Source organism: Aedes albopictus, chromosome 2 (assembly GCF_035046485.1).
Source record: "Aedes albopictus strain Foshan chromosome 2, AalbF5, whole genome shotgun sequence".
NCBI lineage: Eukaryota > Metazoa > Arthropoda > Insecta > Diptera > Culicidae > Aedes > Aedes albopictus.
In genome coordinates, this window is record NC_085137.1 from 215,137,945 (window position 1) to 215,156,114 (window position 18,170).

Genomic DNA, 18,170 nt, shown 5'->3' on the forward strand with positions numbered 1-18,170 from the left:
GTCAATGTAAATGAAGCCGCAAAGTGACCCTCCACACGTAATTAACAACAGGACGACTGCTCAGACTCAGTAATGATCACGTTAATACTGGAAGCCGAAAATTCTCGTTACATAACTACAACCACAGTCGATTGTCATACAACACACAAACTGTAAAGCAGTGCTGCGAATCATCGCGACCATCACGAGATAATCATACGATCCGTTTTTTGAAATAGCTCTTTTCGAGAAATACAAACTAGTTAGTATGTCACGCTTGGAATGTCAGGCATTTTATGAATTTTACCCTTCACCATTTTGCAGGGATAAGTGTGCCTCTGGTGCACCATGGATTGCGAGAGAATCGTTCTCTCCGAGTGCCGTTCTTGTGCTTATCTAAAAACATGCACCGTTTCACATATCGTTGTGCACGCCTCTGTATCCTACTGCAATAGATGAAGGAGAGAGTCACGACCAGGGCTGCAATGTTTCGATTGGCCTTAACCCTTTGGAGCCGGAGGGGTCAATATGACCCAGGTGATGGAACCGAGCATAACAAACATATTCGAGGCCAGCGAGGTTGCGGCAGCAGTGGCGAAATTATCCGGCTCCAAAGGGTTAATGATTGCGATATTTTTTTTTTATTTTCTCCGTTTTGAACCTGTACCACACTCGCACGCAGCGTGCTGAAAGCGAGATCTGGAAGCGTCCAATTTTCATTCAATATTTTGTGTAGGTGAGTCTGTACACTCGTGAGAGGAGTATAGAGCACTCACTCTCACAGGCAGAGATGGCATGGATACACTGATAAACAGCTCTGCGTACACATCTTCAATAAATTGTGCGCCGCTTTGTTTTGGTACGAATGTGGTCCGGCAACAAACACACATCGCTCAGCCGTAAAACTTTGCGTGAGAGTGCGAATGTGTTAGTTGCCACACCAGCTGCGCGAGACGTCGCAGAGCTCAAACTACTTCTGCGTGAGCTTCGCTCATTTCTAGGAATGTGCTACACATCTGCGCTGTCTGAGCTGCAAGTTGTTCGCTCTCGGCAGTACAGAGTAGCGCAGTGCTGTGATGTGAACTGTGGGTTGGATTGTACTTTCTCTTGCTTTCCTGCGCTCACCGTCGTGCGCGATTCGACAACGATGCCGAGCGCGTGCAGTCAGACCACGCAGAAGATAATTCTTTACACGCACTCTTTCTCATCATGCAGGCTGTGTGTAATGTATATTTTTTTATCTTCTCATTAGTGAGCTCTGAGGTGGATGCCATCTCTGCTCACAGGCTCGTGCTTGAGACGATTGGCTGTCAACACAAGCAGTGCATGGATAATGTGAAACAATGTTTCCAGCCCTGAAGAAGATCCCTACATCTGGATCGAAACGTCGGCGATGAGATAAGAAAATCAACGCTTTTTTTTGGCTTTGAAAGCCGAAATCCCATGAGAGATATTTGGTTGGGTCGCTCACTAATGGAGATCGTGGATTTTGTCAGTTCTCACAACGGGGAGCTGAAAGCGGTAGCCGCAGTCATTCAATATCGGCCAAAAAACAAGCATTATTGAGACGAATACTTTGTATCCCAGGTCACGACAATCACATCCATGTCAATGGTGATAGTCGTAAAACGAGGATGATGGGTGACGTGTGTGGGATTCAGTCTTTTTTGCTAATTGGGTTATGACACCATGGTTTTAAAGGCTGCACGGATCGTTAACGTACTCATTCTGCACCAGCCCAAGCAGTACCTGCAACATCATGCAGATTGTGGCTTTCTATGCTTTGGTCTACTTGAGTTGCACTAGAAGCACACGAAACTTCCATCTTGTCAGTTGAGTTGCATTTAAACTCCGAAATCCGTAAAGTTGCGGCTTTGTTTCATATAAATCACAAATTACCACGTGTTTGTCATCGATCTGTGGAGGCGGAGCTTACATATTGCTCGCAAGTGATAATACAGTCAGCTTACATTAAATGTGCTATGCAACATGCATGAAACAACTAACTCTGGTTTGTTTTTTTCAGATTAGGTTCCATATGCGTTACAGAAAACTTGAGCGTCTTTTCATTTTGAAAGTTCTCTAACTTGTGACAAAGAAGGTGCAATAAAGTAACAAGTAACTTCAGTAGCTTTTATGGTCTGTTGAGCATCGATTCTCTCACAGAGCTTTTGTTGTAGTATGTAAGGTGAGTAGATAATACTCCTGGTGTCCGTGGTTCGAGTCTGGTCAAAATCTATTCCCAACTTTTTTATCATTCCTTCTCGTTTATGTTGCATAAGAATTCAGAATCTGCGCTTTTTGGGTTTCAAAGAAGAAGCAATTGTGTTCTGTCGTCCGTAACACGGACAGTGAATAAATTGCATTAAGGTTACTGTTACTGGATTAGCAAGAAGTCGTGTTTCTTGGCAGTAGAGTTGATCAACATTTATGTAAATTATAAAACATCTTCCAATCAAATTATAATTTGTGGAACTCAAAGATTGTTCCAAAACGAAACGCATGTTCGATTATCATGTCTTATTTCCCAAATTCTCTCGAGGAGAAAACATGGCGTCGCCTGACATGGAATTCTCAAGATACAGAACTTCTCTGCGGATTTGAGCCTTAATTTCCCACGATGCAACGTTTTGACTCTACTTCGAGTCTTCTTCAAGAAGGAAATTCCAAACAAACATTTGCGCATGTGAATGGTGCCGCCACTGGAAACTGTAATTGGACGGTGCACTGCGTGTTCATTGGGCAGCTGACGTAATGATGTAAAAGCACTCACATCACTTAAGGTGAATATATGACGAAGCCACACCTAAAATTTTTAAGAGCACAAATCTGAAGAACCGAATGTCGGTTTGCCCAGAAAAGTTGATCGATTGGTTACCCGCTGGTGGTGACCAATCGATCAACTTTTCAGTGCAAACCGACATTCGGTTCTTCAGATTTGTGCTCTTGAAAATTCTAGGTGTGGCTTCGTCATATATTCACCTTAAGTGATGTGTGTGCTTTTACATCATTACGTCAGCTGCCCAATGAACACGCAGTGCACCGTCCAATTACAGTTTCCAGTGGCGGCACCATTCACATGCGCAAATGTTTGTTTGGAATTTCCTTCTTGAAGAAGACTCGAAGTAGAGTCAAAACGTTGCATCGTGGGAAATTAAGGCTCAAATCCGCAGAGAAGTTCTGTATCTTGAGAATTCCATGTCAGGCGACGCCATGTTTTCTCCTCGAGAGAATTTGGGAAATAAGACATGATAATCGAACATGCGTTTCGTTTTGGAACAATCTTTGAGTTCCACAAATTATAATTTGATTGGAAGATGTTTTATAATTTACATAAATGTTGATCAACTCTACTGCCAAGAAACACGACTTCTTGCTAATCCAGTAACAGTAACCTTAATGCAATTTATTCACTGTCCGTGTTACGGACGACAGAACACAATTGCTTCTTCTTTGAAACCCAAAAAGCGCAGATTCTGAATTCTTATGCAACATAAACGAGAAGGAATGATAAAAAAGTTGGGAATAGATTTTGACCAGACTCGAACCACGGACACCAGGAGTATTATCTACTCACCTTACATACTACAACAAAAGCTCTGTGAGAGAATCGATGCTCAACAGACCATAAAAGCTACTGAAGTTACTTGTTACTTTATTGCACCTTCTTTGTCACAAGTTAGAGAACTTTCAAAATGAAAAGACGCTCAAGTTTTCTGTAACGCATATGGAACCTAATCTGAAAAAAACAAACCAGAGTTAGTTGTTTCATGCATGTTGCATAGCACATTTAATGTAAGCTGACTGTATTATCACTTGCGAGCAATATGTAAGCTCCGCCTCCACAGATCGATGACAAACACGTGGTAATTTGTGATTTATATGAAACAAAGCCGCAACTTTACGGATTTCGGAGTTTAAATGCAACTCAACTGACAAGATGGAAGTTTCGTGTGCTTCTAGTGCAACTCAAGTAGACCAAAGCATAGAAAGCCACAATCTGCATGATGTTGCAGGTACTGCTTGGGCTGGTGCAGAATGAGTACGTTAACGATCCGTGCAGCCTTTAAAACCATGGTGTCATAACCCAATTAGCAAAAAAGACTGAATCCCACACACGTCACCCATCATCCTCGTTTTACGACTATCACCATTGACATGGATGTGATTGTCGTGACCTGGGATACAAAGTATTCGTCTCAATAATGCTTGTTTTTTGGCCGATATTGAATGACTGCGGCTACCGCTTTCAGCTCCCCGTTGTGAGAACTGACAAAATCCACGATCTCCATTAGTGAGCGACCCAACCAAATATCTCTCATGGGATTTCGGCTTTCAAAGCCAAAAAAAAGCGTTGATTTTCTTATCTCATCGCCGACGTTTCGATCCAGATGTAGGGATCTTCTTCAGGGCTGGAAACATTGTTTCACATTATCCATGCACTGCTTGTGTTGACAGCCAATCGTCTCAAGCACGAGCCTGTGAGCAGAGATGGCATCCACCTCAGAGCTCACTAATGAGAAGATAAAAAAATATACATTACACACAGCCTGCATGATGAGAAAGAGTGCGTGTAAAGAATTATCTTCTGCGTGGTCTGACTGCACGCGCTCGGCATCGTTGTCGAATCGCGCACGACGGTGAGCGCAGGAAAGCAAGAGAAAGTACAATCCAACCCACAGTTCACATCACAGCACTGCGCTACTCTGTACTGCCGAGAGCGAACAACTTGCAGCTCAGACAGCGCAGATGTGTAGCACATTCCTAGAAATGAGCGAAGCTCACGCAGAAGTAGTTTGAGCTCTGCGACGTCTCGCGCAGCTGGTGTGGCAACTAACACATTCGCACTCTCACGCAAAGTTTTACGGCTGAGCGATGTGTGTTTGTTGCCGGACCACATTCGTACCAAAACAAAGCGGCGCACAATTTATTGAAGATGTGTACGCAGAGCTGTTTATCAGTGTATCCATGCCATCTCTGCCTGTGAGAGTGAGTGCTCTATACTCCTCTCACGAGTGTACAGACTCACCTACACAAAATATTGAATGAAAATTGGACGCTTCCAGATCTCGCTTTCAGCACGCTGCGTGCGAGTGTGGTACAGGTTCAAAACGGAGAAAATAAAAAAAAAATATCGCAATCATTAACCCTTTGGAGCCGGATAATTTCGCCACTGCTGCCGCAACCTCGCTGGCCTCGAATATGTTTGTTATGCTCGGTTCCATCACCTGGGTCATATTGACCCCTCCGGCTCCAAAGGGTTAAGGCCAATCGAAACATTGCAGCCCTGGTCGTGACTCTCTCCTTCATCTATTGCAGTAGGATACAGAGGCGTGCACAACGATATGTGAAACGGTGCATGTTTTTAGATAAGCACAAGAACGGCACTCGGAGAGAACGATTCTCTCGCAATCCATGGTGCACCAGAGGCACACTTATCCCTGCAAAATGGTGAAGGGTAAAATTCATAAAATGCCTGACATTCCAAGCGTGACATACTAACTAGTTTGTATTTCTCGAAAAGAGCTATTTCAAAAAACGGATCGTATGATTATCTCGTGATGGTCGCGATGATTCGCAGCACTGCTTTACAGTTTGTGTGTTGTATGACAATCGACTGTGGTTGTAGTTATGTAACGAGAATTTTCGGCTTCCAGTATTAACGTGATCATTACTGAGTCTGAGCAGTCGTCCTGTTGTTAATTACGTGTGGAGGGTCACTTTGCGGCTTCATTTACATTGACGGAGAATGTGATTAACTTTACTCGTTTTTTTGAGATTCTTCAATATACTTTGAACAGTGGTGACGCTACTGAGTAGTTTAAGGGGTAAATTAACGAATACCCCCCCCCCCCCCACACAGCCAAAATTTTTGGAACTAATTTCTATTATAAAAAACTTTGTAATGAAAAAATGTTTCGTCAGCGCCGCAAATTTGAACCTTCGCCTACGGCTCAAATTGAGTGCATATATTTACGAAATGTGACAGTAAAATAAAAAAAAAAGTATAACTAAACATCGAAAATCCCTCCCAGACCAAATTTCTGGCTACGGAATGAAAAGGCCAACCATGCTTTGAGATATAGCATTTTGAATGTTTACAGATAATTTCCAATACCGTCATGCGGGGCTTCTTTTTACACTTTTTCATGATTTTTCAACTTTATGACATTATAACTCCCAGAGTAGTGAATGGATTTCCACAATTTTTACACATAATAATTGTGAGTATGAATGTAGGATGTATGCAAAATTTGAACTAAATCCATCAATAAACAAAAAAGTTGTTCATACACCAATCGGACACATCTCATATAGAACCAGATGGGGGCTACTTTGGACATTTGGACATTTTTATCTAAAACAAAATTGCATTTCAAATTCCAGGTTTATTTAGAAAACTACTTTGTACCAATACTGTAGTATACTATATCAGACATGATTTCATCAAAAATATGCGTTTGAAGATGGTTCCGTGCTACCTTTCGTATTATGAGCAGCGTGATATTGCTATATAAATAGCCTGAAAAAAAGGACCATCAATCCTTTATTTGAGTGAAATGGTCATTTATAATGTATAACGATAAAAATATTCGATTGTATATGCTACGATGATATATTTTGAATGAATTGATCAACCCTTTGAAATTTATAAACTGTAGAAACAATGCTTACAGACCAAATGTTCTGATACGTTATGTATATTTTATTGATTTATTCGATGTATTTTCGCGTCCTGCCAAGCAATAAACGGTCTGTTTGAAAAATAATTTCAACCAAATGGAGTGAAAACTATTGCTTCGTAATAGTCGAAAAGACATCAAACAGATTTGAACCATATTTCGAATTCAAAAAATCCATATTCGAAAGTGTCCAAAGTAGCCCCGCATTTCAAAAGTAACCCCGCGCGACGGTACAGTCCTTATTTTGTAAATATTCCTTTTTTCAACGGGTGTTATTGTTAACAGAGAAGAACTTTCCCACCAATCCCACTTGCTTTTCCAATGAGGAAACAGGAAGCAAATTATCACAGTTGATACTATGTGGAGTGCTGATCTTTTTACATGGCGAAAAATAGAAAATCAATTTTAAAGGGCTTCTAAAAAATAAAAAATAAATTATTCAAAACCAATTGGTGTACGGGATACATTAGATTTTTTATCTCGTACACTAAATCGTTTTATTTCTTTTTATTCGTGAATTTAAGCTCTAGCAAATTTTTCACATATACGCACACTCAGCTGTTCTTAATTAAATCTAAGATTTTAAAGATTTTTAATTTATAATATTAGATGTTGTTTTTTTTACCAGGCCAATTAATTATGCACTACAAATCTTGAAAAAATGAACCGCCGGAGCCTGCTTGCTTAGAGTGCTCCAGGAAAATCATAAAATGTCAAGAAGAATTTTCTGAGGAGGAAGTCCAATGGAAATTGTGTTGAATCATATTTTAAAACTGTATGAAATTCCTAAGGAATCTTATAAATTAGTTTCGTAAATAGTAAATGGATGAACGTCATGAGAAATTTCAATTAAATAACGATTCAAACCAAATTATTTCATAAATTCCAAAGTTCACGACCCACCAAAAATCATCCCGTGACCTATAATAAGGGTTTTCAGACCTTTTGTTTCGCGGTGCACTTTTTGGAAATAAACTTGTTCAAAAATTCGGAAAGATAAAATTTGGTGATTGTTATGTTAGTGAGTTTTTCGACGTGAGTTTTGATATTTCCGCACGTCGATGCATTTTTTCACACAGATTTGAGTTTTTCGAAATTCTTCAACTAGATTCCTTGAGAAATCTTAATGAAATCAGAAGCAGGCTTCTGGTGGAATTCATGTTAAGATCTCTTTCAAAACCTTCTTCAAAATCCCTTTAGGATTCTTCGATGTTTTTCAGACATTTCGCAAACAGTCATAAGCAAACTTCAATTAAGGCCGGATGGGACGGTGTTTGAATTGTCCGCTATTGCTCTGATGTTAGTAAGATGCAAATCTCAACATCTACTTCATATTATCGACTGGAAATTTGATCATTCATTTGCTCGCTTGCGGTACACAATCGATTTAAAGTTTCAGCTACGTCAGTGCAGTGGAAATTGATATTTGCATCTTCAAAATCGCGAGCATTTTGGAGAGAGAGGGAGGATAGCAATAATTACACGTCGTCCCGTACGGCCTTAAGATACTTGATAAATTAATTGAAATATACTTGAAAACCCTTTTTCCAATTCTCCCAAATACTATTTAAAATATTCCTTTCAAAATTCTCCTCGGTGTTCTCGGATGTATTTTCCTATTTATTTTTCTATAAACTTTGAAATTTAAATATGCTTCGCTGTTTATTTGCTGTTACACTTGCTGTATATTTTCAACTCAACGATAGAACAGAACCAAGCAATAAAACGATCCGCAATATTACCGCTGTGTCATGCTACGTACCTACAGCAAATCCACTGACTCACATTCATCCGCTCTGCTCAGCGCAGCTTGTAAATTGATAAACAAATTATCCTAACTTCAATTATTTGCAATCGCGCGAAACCACTCATTAGTTTATGACCATCTCACCGCCCACCCTTGCCTCACCCCACCACAGATCGAAACCATCATCCAAGCCGCCACTCGCAGACCGCAAATATCCACGCTAGCCACTCTGGCGGCCGCCATTTTGTATACTTAACCCCCGCAGCCAGCAGTGCCAACGCGGTGTGGTGCGATGCGGTTGTGGTGCGTTCGGTTCACCGTGCGTGTCACTCCACGGTTGACTGGTTGGGATTTTCCTACTACCTCAACTCGGCTACTGCCCTGATACTCCTTCCAAGTCCCAAGATTGAACCGCATTTAGTTAAGTTTTATTGGTTTGAGTCGCACACGCGGCTCGACGCAAGCACGAGCGGCGCGTGATTCCAATCGACAACAACTACCCCCTGGAACACAGTGGTTTCGAGTTTGAAGAATTTGGGAAAAATGCTAACTTATGGTAGGTGTTGGCGGTATCGTTTTTAAATGTTTTTATAAACTTGTCCATAGATTTCATGGAAAAATTGTCATGACATACCATCATTATAGTCATTATATGAGTTTCACAATGGTTTTTCCGTCCTTATAATACTGATTAGCTATATGCTGTCGAGAAACATTTCTACTAGGGAAAGTGAAATTTTTGGAATAAAAGTCGATATTTTCATGATATTTCTCACCCTTGGCGAGGTGAGGTTATGCTTAGAACGTTACACACGTAATCGATAAAAAAAACCTTCATTGACACACCCCTGCCAATAGATTTTAGCAAGCTCTGAAACAATACCAAACCTCCGTGCACCACGAAGGGCACGTCTGTTCGAGATCCACTACCTACTGAACTGAATCGATTCTAATGCCTGTTTCCAACTTCTCCGGTTTCTGTCTTTCCAGAGCTGCAAACACGAACATGCACGCGTGGCTTTATGTCCTCGCGGTGCTGGCGATTCTACAGGGTGTAACGCAAGTCGCTAGCACCGGCGATCAACCATCATCATCCTCCACCTCCTCCTCTTCCTTCTCCTCATCGTCGTCGTCGTCAGCATCCCTCATTAGCATCAGCAACAACAGTCCAGATGAGCAACGAGCACCAGCAGCAGATCGTAGGCCGTCGTCAAGTGATGGTAGTGTGGCGAAAAGTGAGTCAACGATGGACGAAGATAGTTTAGAACGACCGGCGGCCGGTGAGCTGCACCTGCAGCTAGATCCGGTCGAAAACGCGGAAGAAGAAGAAGATGCGGTGGGCGGAGATAGTGATAGTGATAACAGTCTAGATATTAGTGATAACAGAAGCAGTAGCAGTAGCAGTCATGGTAGTCATAGTAGTGATAGTGATAGCATTAGCACCAGTAAGCCCGATCCTGAAACGCTAGTCGAAATCGAGAAGAATCTCCTAAGTCTGTTCGGTTTTCCCAAGAGACCAAAAATTGATAGATCTAAGGTGGTGATACCGGAGGCGATGAAGCAGCTGTACGCCCAGATCATGGGCCACGATCTGGTCGACTCCGTCAACGTGCCAAAGGAGGGCCTCAACACGCGCAACGCGAACACGGTGCGGAGTTTCACGCACGAAGGTGAGCATATTTTTTTCAGTTTACTTACCGTTTTGATTCTAATAGTTTCGTATAAAGATAGTACATACATAGAGTAAACATAGATCCGCGGACACTGCTGACTAAAATGTTTCAAGCGTGTAAGTAGTAATTTTCAAGAGGGCGACGGTTGAATATGCGTCATGCGCTCTATTGATGTTGTCCAAATCGTGACGTCATGCTCGTTTGGATACAGATTTTTACATTTCGTTTGGATACAACGGATTCATCAACACGGATCTGTGTTTACTCTACTATCTATAGCTTCGTATAGATGTCCACAAGATGCCTGTTTATCTATACAATAGACATAAATTGGAATTTAACGTCATTGCAGATTCACTTCGACCACGAAAAAATATTGATGATGTATCATCAGGATGAAAAAAATTAGCATACACAGAAAAAAATATCCATGTAAAATTCAGCGATAAATCATGAATATAAAGGGAATGCTAGAGTTAGTGCATATTTACACGGAATATCATGTAAAATAATGTTACAATCGTGTAAATTTCCGCTAATAGTCACGTTATCGGTTGGAGTCCACGATGGTTTACGCGATGGTTGGCGGAAATTTACACGATGGTAATATAATTTTACATTTATGTCATGTAAAAGTGCAATAACTCTAGCATTCCCATTATGTGCATGATTTCTCGCTGAATTTTAATAACATATTTTTTTCTGTGTAGATTGGCATAAATCGATGAACTCCTTGTTTAACAGTTGCTTGTCGAAGTGACAAAAATAGGATTTTTTTGTCAATGCTTTTACCCGAATTACATCGTCAAATCTTTTAAACGTCCATGATCTTGAATATGGATGCAAAAGCAAACCCTGTATTTCCATTCTATGAATCGAAAGTATAAACCTTTCCTGTAAAGAGAAAATTTATTGGCAACCACCTTGAATTTGGCCGCCATTTTGAATGTTATCATTAAAACGAGTTTTACAATTTGCACGCTTCTATCGAATACAATACTTAAGTCACCATATGAAAAACCACTGAAAGTGTCAGCTTTTCAAAACACTCAAATTTTAGTGAATATAGACCACCAGCAATTTTGTTCTTGATCTTTAAGCGTAAAATGTAAGTCCAATCCTAGCTGTCAGATTATGTGTCTGTAAGTTGTACTCCCTAAATTTATCGAGAAGTTTATTAATCGAGAATCTGCTGCAGCGTGAACAATGAACATCTGTCCGTCGCTGATCGGCCCTCACGAAAACTCGCCTGATATTTCCCGGCGAATGATTCCTCAATTGGATGCTGACCAAATTTTGTACGCTGAATTGAGAAGTGTTATTCCTCTGTTATTAACGTACATACTCCAGTTGATGCCCTTTCTTGTATAAGTAGAGGGCAAAATAGGCCATCCAACCAACTAGCAGGGAGTTCTTCCTCTATTCATATGTTCACTGTAATACGGTGATGAGTTGATATACCTGATCACTACCATGCTTCAGCCATGTACTTCAGCCCTCTTATGGCTGTCTTGGCCTCGTCTAGCGTTGACGATTTCACAGCCTGACCGTCGTCGTCGATTTGAATTCTGTCTGTCGCTCTTTCGTTCCCACCATCCTACAAAACCTTGACGTGCTCTCTCCTCCTGGGAGCCACCATTGATTGTCCGTCAGCAAGTTTCCATCACATGACGAGAGAAGGCGTAGTTTTTCTCCTTACGCCCCTGCCAGTTTCGTAAAGCCTCCGCATATCATTTTGTTCCTTAGCCCTTTGCGCCCTAGCAATCACATTATCCTCATGGTCTCTTTTCTTTCCCTGTTCTGTCGGTTCGCTGACACCAGCATCTGGCTTCTGGCAACATTCTTATCGGTCGTTGCCTTCTGGCACACCTCGTCGAACCATCCGTTCCCAAGTCGTCTTCCCAGGTGCCTATCATCAACCGTGCTTTTCAGCGGGCTTCAAATCCGGTGGATGCGACTTATTAGGAAAATCCCTGATTGACTTCTAATCGAAATTGAGAACCTTGCTACCACGAAAAAGTGCGACATCGTAGCGACCGCTAGAACTAGGAACGGATTTGTAAAAAAGCCGTATCTCTTCCTTCTAACTTGCATCACAGCACATCGTGTCATTCTATCATATAACACCTACAAGATATGCAACTAAGCGAAATGTGCCGCATGACAGTAATCTTCACACAATCTATCACTTTACGCCTGGCATCCATGGGCCAATGTATGCCTTGTGCCAAAAATAAAACATTTCCCACCAACACTCCGACATCCGCATGACCTTGTGCAGGTGCAGAGGACTCAGCGGCCTGTTCTGCCCATAATCGCGTAGTCGACGTAAGCACCACTGCAGTTTTAAGCGTATCAACGACTGTAACAGAGCTTGGGCACGTTAGTTCTCACTTGATAAGTAATTCTTCTCCAAAGTTTGAAAGAATTTCATGGCCTCGAACAGGTCTTCACTTCACGGTACAGATCTGCATCGAAGCGCGAGCTACACTCGCGAATGTGATAGTTTCGATGCACCCCATTGGCATTGTTTGAGTCGGGACGGAGGCAGCTACCGTGCATTTCCCATCCAAATGCTGATTGGATCCCCTTCCTTTCCGTTGTATACGAGTGGCACCCTGGCATATTTCACGTCTACCAGGAGTCGTGGTCGAGCGTTCGGATAGGAAGCTACCAGAAGGCCACGAATATACAGGATGTTTTCTGTCAGGATATCCACGTTATTGAGCACAAATTTCCTCTCAGTTTGCCCGATGCTTGACAACATCAACTCCCGGAGATTCCGCTTGAAAATTACGAGTTCCATCGTACCGTTTCAGATACGGAAGCGTTGATTTACCTGGAACTTTCAAACCCTTGGTATGACCTTAATCCATTAACGTTAACTCCGAATCATCGTCCAGATATGCATAGCATCCAATCCGTTTCTTGGCTCCAAACAACGTAACCGGTACACTCAAACCTCCATTTAGGTCGAATCCATTTAGCTAAAATCTATTTAGGTCCCTCCATTTAGGTAACGTTACCCAAATAGAATCTGATTGTGTTCATTGCAGTTGGAGTGTTCTAAAACTAAATTAGGGATAAGGTTGGTTTAAAGGAATAAAATTGCAAGTGGAGTTAAGGAGAGTTTAGGGTGTGCTCAGAAATGAGGGGGGATGAGATTGGTTTGGGACTGTTTAAGTTTTCCTCAGAACTTTCTAGAGCATTCTACATGCCTAATTTGTATGCTTAAATCTCCCTGAAGCTTACTTAAGAGGTGTGATCCAATATGTATTATTAGAAACTGTAGGCCCCCTTAACCCCTCTCAAACTTGCCATGCTCGGGCAGCTGCTTCCGGATCTATGCTAAAGCTACACTGTCTCTAGCTCCTAATTTCCTGATCTTCAAGTTGGACCTTCAAATGTCCAGATTTCTCCTACTTCTGTATGCATCATGCAGATTCCGGACATTTGCTTGAAACAGCACACTCCTCGGTAAATGCGAGATGTTTTTATTTCACTTTTCCTACCGTATCCAACGGTTTTCCACTGATAAAGGTCTGTCGAGAGAATCACTTGGAGAACACCTGTTTTTCATTGGGAAAATACCTGGTTAATCCGCGAGGCCGTAAATTGAATTTACTTTTTTTCGGCGACGACGACGACGACGACGACGTGCCAGCGTTACGAACAATGTAAACAAGACTAGCTCTATTTGGTGCAATTCAAAATCGTTTCAAATTGTATAAACTGACAGGTCACGGTATGATGCATCAAATTGTGTGATTGTGTGAGTGCTACTGAGAGTGAAGCCACGCTACAGTGCATCATTCTAAGAAGTTCTGCTTTTTGCAAAAATACAGTGCTTCGAAAATCTTAAAAAACTGTTTATCGGCGAGAGTTGTCTTTGCTCGACAGTTAAAAAGTGGATTCTGGACAAACTTTTTAGTCTCTGAACTATAATTTTGACAATAAAGTCGCAAGACAAGACCTGATTGCATTCATAAGAGTGCTTGGTTGCGGTGATGAGTGTTGCTTCCCTCCGAAACAAAAGACTAGCCATGGAAGAATGCCAATCATGCCACATCGAAATAAAAACAGATGAAAAACAAGTTAAGTGCGTTTACTGTAGTGACTCATTGCATTTGAAGTGTGCGGGAATTTCGGATTCTCGCTACAATAAAGTTCAAAAAACTCACTGTTATTACTGTTCGAGTCAGTGTGAATCTTCACACACCTCAAATAAGAAGATGGATGAGCTGCTATCTACGAAGAAGTGCCTGCAAGTTTCGATGGACAAAATTAACGGGAAATGTGAGGAAAATGGATTGAATCAGAAAAAAACTGATGATGCGGTGAAAAAATTAGCTGTGTCTATCGGTGAACTATCAAAGTCTCAAAAAGAAATCAAGTGTTCGATGGAAGATGTGAAATCCTCGCAAGTGTTTATCTCTGCCCAGTATGAGGACATTAAAAAACTACATGAGGAAATGAGGAAGGATTTTGCTGGTTGCTTGTTGAAAGTGAGTGACCGTGATGCTCAAATCCGTGCCCTCAATAACTCAATCAGTGATATGAAGAAACGGCTACGCTTAGCAGAGCAGATTGGGCTGAAACACGAAATTGTTATTAACGGCATACCTGGAGATCTCTCAATGGGTGAGTCGGCCATCGTCACCAAAGTTGCTGGCGCTGTTGGTGTTCAGCTGTTTTCCACCGATATTGAACGGACTCAACGTACAAAGAACGGGATGATTATTGTTGAATTCAGCAATTCGAAGGTGAGGAACGATATTCTACGTGCTCGAAAAGGAAGGTCGATACATCTTGATGAAATCGACTTTGGATGCGAGGTGCTGCCTGCTGGACCTTCTCCGAGTAACTCCAGGTCGTCTCCAAATAACAAGCGTTATCACACGAAGGTCTTCATCAACGAAAATCTGACCAGAGAAACCAGACAGATTTTCAGAGAGACAAAGACACTGAGAGCCTCTCATGGTTATAAGTATGTGTGGTGCAACAGATGAAACATCTACTGTAAGCGTGATGATTCTGCTGAGGTTTACATCGTCGATTCTCTCGATGACATTAAAAAGTTACGCTCATTTCCCAGAAAGGCCTGATCTCCCTGCGTTGTTGCTGCTGCTGCTGTTGGTGTGGTTGCTGTTGTTGGTGTTAGTGTCGTGCGTTCAATACAATCAATACAGTGGACTCGATAGATCCCGATAGATATATTTCCCAATTTGAATCTACTGTTCACATTGTATGCATTTCGGAAATGAGATTGAGTTCTGATGAGTTGTATATGTGTAGTTTACCCAACTATGATGCTGTTTGCTGTCCAAGATCGAACCGATCCGGTGGTGGGGCCTGTATATTCATTCATAGCTCAATTGAGTATAATACGATTAGGAATGAAGAGTTTTTGGAAGGCAGTGCTATAATTTTAACCCTACACACTTAGAATAAATTACAGTATTCGGTGAAAAAAATCACCGAAACTGGTCTGTAAACAAGCAAACTACAGTATTACGGCGAAATCGATAAAATTGCAGGAGAAAATCGGTGAAATCTAAGAAATCACCGAAGAACCGGTGAAATCAGACAAATTTACAGGAGACCTGTGAATATTTTACCGAACAGATCGGTGATGGGACTATTTTACCGTACTACTGTAAAATGCGTTTGACAGCCACGCCGGCAGCTTCGAGTATCAGTTCTATTAGAATTTGCGCATCATCTCCAAGCAAGACTCTCTTGTACAGTGGCAGCAAGTGTGATTCCTGATGAGAAGGTCATGTATTCAATCCCATCATCGACGTTTTTTTATGAAAATATTGTTTTTTGTGCTCGCATAAAATCGCCGTAAATTTGTAAAATTTACCGTACGTTCAGTGATATTGAGAATTCATTTGTAAACAAACATACCGAACGTTCTGCGATTTTTACGGTAAATTTTAAAAAAGTACCGAACGTTCCGGTAATTTTGACAGATGCATTTTCCTGAGATTCGCAGTACGTTCGGTGGTTTGAAAAATCACCGAACTTTTTACCGTACGTTCAGCTGTTGAGATTACGGTAAAATTTTACCGTAATCCGTCATTTTTTCTAAGTGTGTAAAAGAACCAAAATTGAACATCTCAGTGATATACAGACCTCCGCATGCCACTCTTAGCGAAAGTATCCAATACTTGGATGCATTATTCGAAGCTAACAGACGAATGCTTTGTCTTGGAGACTTCAATATAAATCTGCTCAATTCAAATTCCAATCAATATCTATCTATGCTTGAATCAAACGGCTTCGCATGTTTAAATCATATTGATAGCAAATACGCTACGTACGTGCATGGTTCGATTATAGATCATGCTGTAACTGATTTATGCGATCATACCTTTTCATTGAGCTTGCACAACGTTAGTTTTACGGATCACAAAGCTATACTGATCAGCTTCGGATCGAGTGTTCGTATTGCTACTCGTCGTTATTCAATTCGGTCTATTAGATTTGATTTTGATCGCATATCCAACGACTTAGAACAGTCTTTAGAAAGTGTAGACAGTTTCGAAAATCTCACAGAAATAATTGTTAACTTAATGAATTGTAATTCGTTCGAAGTTCGTTCACATAACAGGAAACATGATAGAGCTCCATGGATCACTGATACTGATTTGAGAGAAATTCGTTTAAGAGAAAAATTGTATAAAAGAACAGCTCAATGGCCTGAAAATGCTCTTATAAAACAAAACTACAAAAAGCAAAAGAACTATGTTACAAGACTTATAAAACAGAAACAAAAAAATTACTATCAAAATTTGATCGCTGAAAATCGTAATAACATAAGAAAGGTTTGGTCTATCTTGAATGAAATAATTTTTTGTGGTAGAACAAATCAAAAAAAGAGCATTAAAGAAATAGTTTCGAATAATATAACTTTAAATGACGGAGTGGAAATATGTGATGCTTTCAACAAGTTTTTCATAAATATGCCTTGTGAACTATCTGATAGTTTAACTCGAGCATACAACAATGAAGCTAGAAATTATACATTGAGCACTACTGTCCAGGACTCCATTGTGTTGTGTCCTGTTACATCCAATGAAATAGCCAATTATGTTCAAGGGTTCAATAAATCTAGTGCTATAGGTGTCGAAGGAATCCCTGCCAGACTTGTAAAAAATAACGCTCCGATTATTGTACCTATTTTAAGAGATCTAGCAAACATGTCTTTAGAAGTCGGTGTTTTCCCAAGTTGCTTAAAAACAGCCAAAATCGTACCGATTCATAAAAATGGCCAAAGGACTAGTTTAGGTAACTACAGGCATATCTCCATACTGCCCACGTTATCTAAGCCGCTTGAAAAGGTCATACATAGTAGACTAAGCAATTTTTTCGAAAGAAATAATATCATTGATAGGAATCAGTATGGCTTTCAACCGAAATCCCATACCACTAGTGCAGCAGTTAACTTGGTAGATGAAATACAACTGCACAATGTGCACATTGCACATTGATAGCCGTCGGATTTGCTCGACTATATTCATCGATGTTTCAAAGGCATTTGACTGCGTACCACATGATTTATTGCTACGAAAATTGTACAGCTATCGTATAAGAGGAGACGCTTTTCATTTGATTGAATCGTATCTTAACAATAGGAAACAATGTGTCACCATTGATAACCAGACAAGCTCTTTAGACTCAATTTCTTGGGTTTGTGCACACTAGGGCAGTTCAGACTTTAAACATGTCAAAAATTCAAAGCTCCCATATGTTCATTACAACCCTTGGTGCAAAACTAGAGTCCTGTCAAATTTTCAGCCATTTCGGTGGTGATTTAATGGTGGCCCAAAAGCAAAATAGGTTTATATGGGAATTACTATGGAGAATTTTCGAAAAAGGTTCTCCAAGCTGTAGAGAATTACCACATGGATGAAGTCATGGCGTCAAAGTCAAATTGAATTCTTCAGACCTCAATGATGAATGTTGCCGAAGACAAGATCTAATTTCGACAATCGAGTGAAAAGTTATTAAACAAATTCTCACTCGCATGCGCATCTTCCTACACGATGTCCTGCAAGGTGTGCAAGAAGGTAACACGCATAC

General features: G+C 40.8%; 2 protein-coding genes across 3 annotated transcripts in view; one reads left to right on the top strand and one right to left on the bottom strand.

Annotated features, from left to right (window-relative positions):
* The window catches only part of LOC134287909 (uncharacterized), a 295,474-nt gene that overhangs the window by 152,223 nt on the left and 125,081 nt on the right, over positions 1-18,170 (bottom strand). The window lies entirely within an intron of this gene.
* Positions 1-18,170, top strand: part of LOC109401713 (protein decapentaplegic) — a 163,001-nt gene that overhangs the window by 111,437 nt on the left and 33,394 nt on the right. For both annotated transcript variants that reach the window (XM_029855074.2, XM_019674297.3), the window contains exon 2: positions 9,400-10,079. In XM_029855074.2, the coding sequence (XP_029710934.2) occupies positions 9,416-10,079 (664 nt within the window). In that variant the 5' untranslated portion in view covers positions 9,400-9,415. The remainder of the gene's footprint in view (positions 1-9,399; positions 10,080-18,170) is intronic.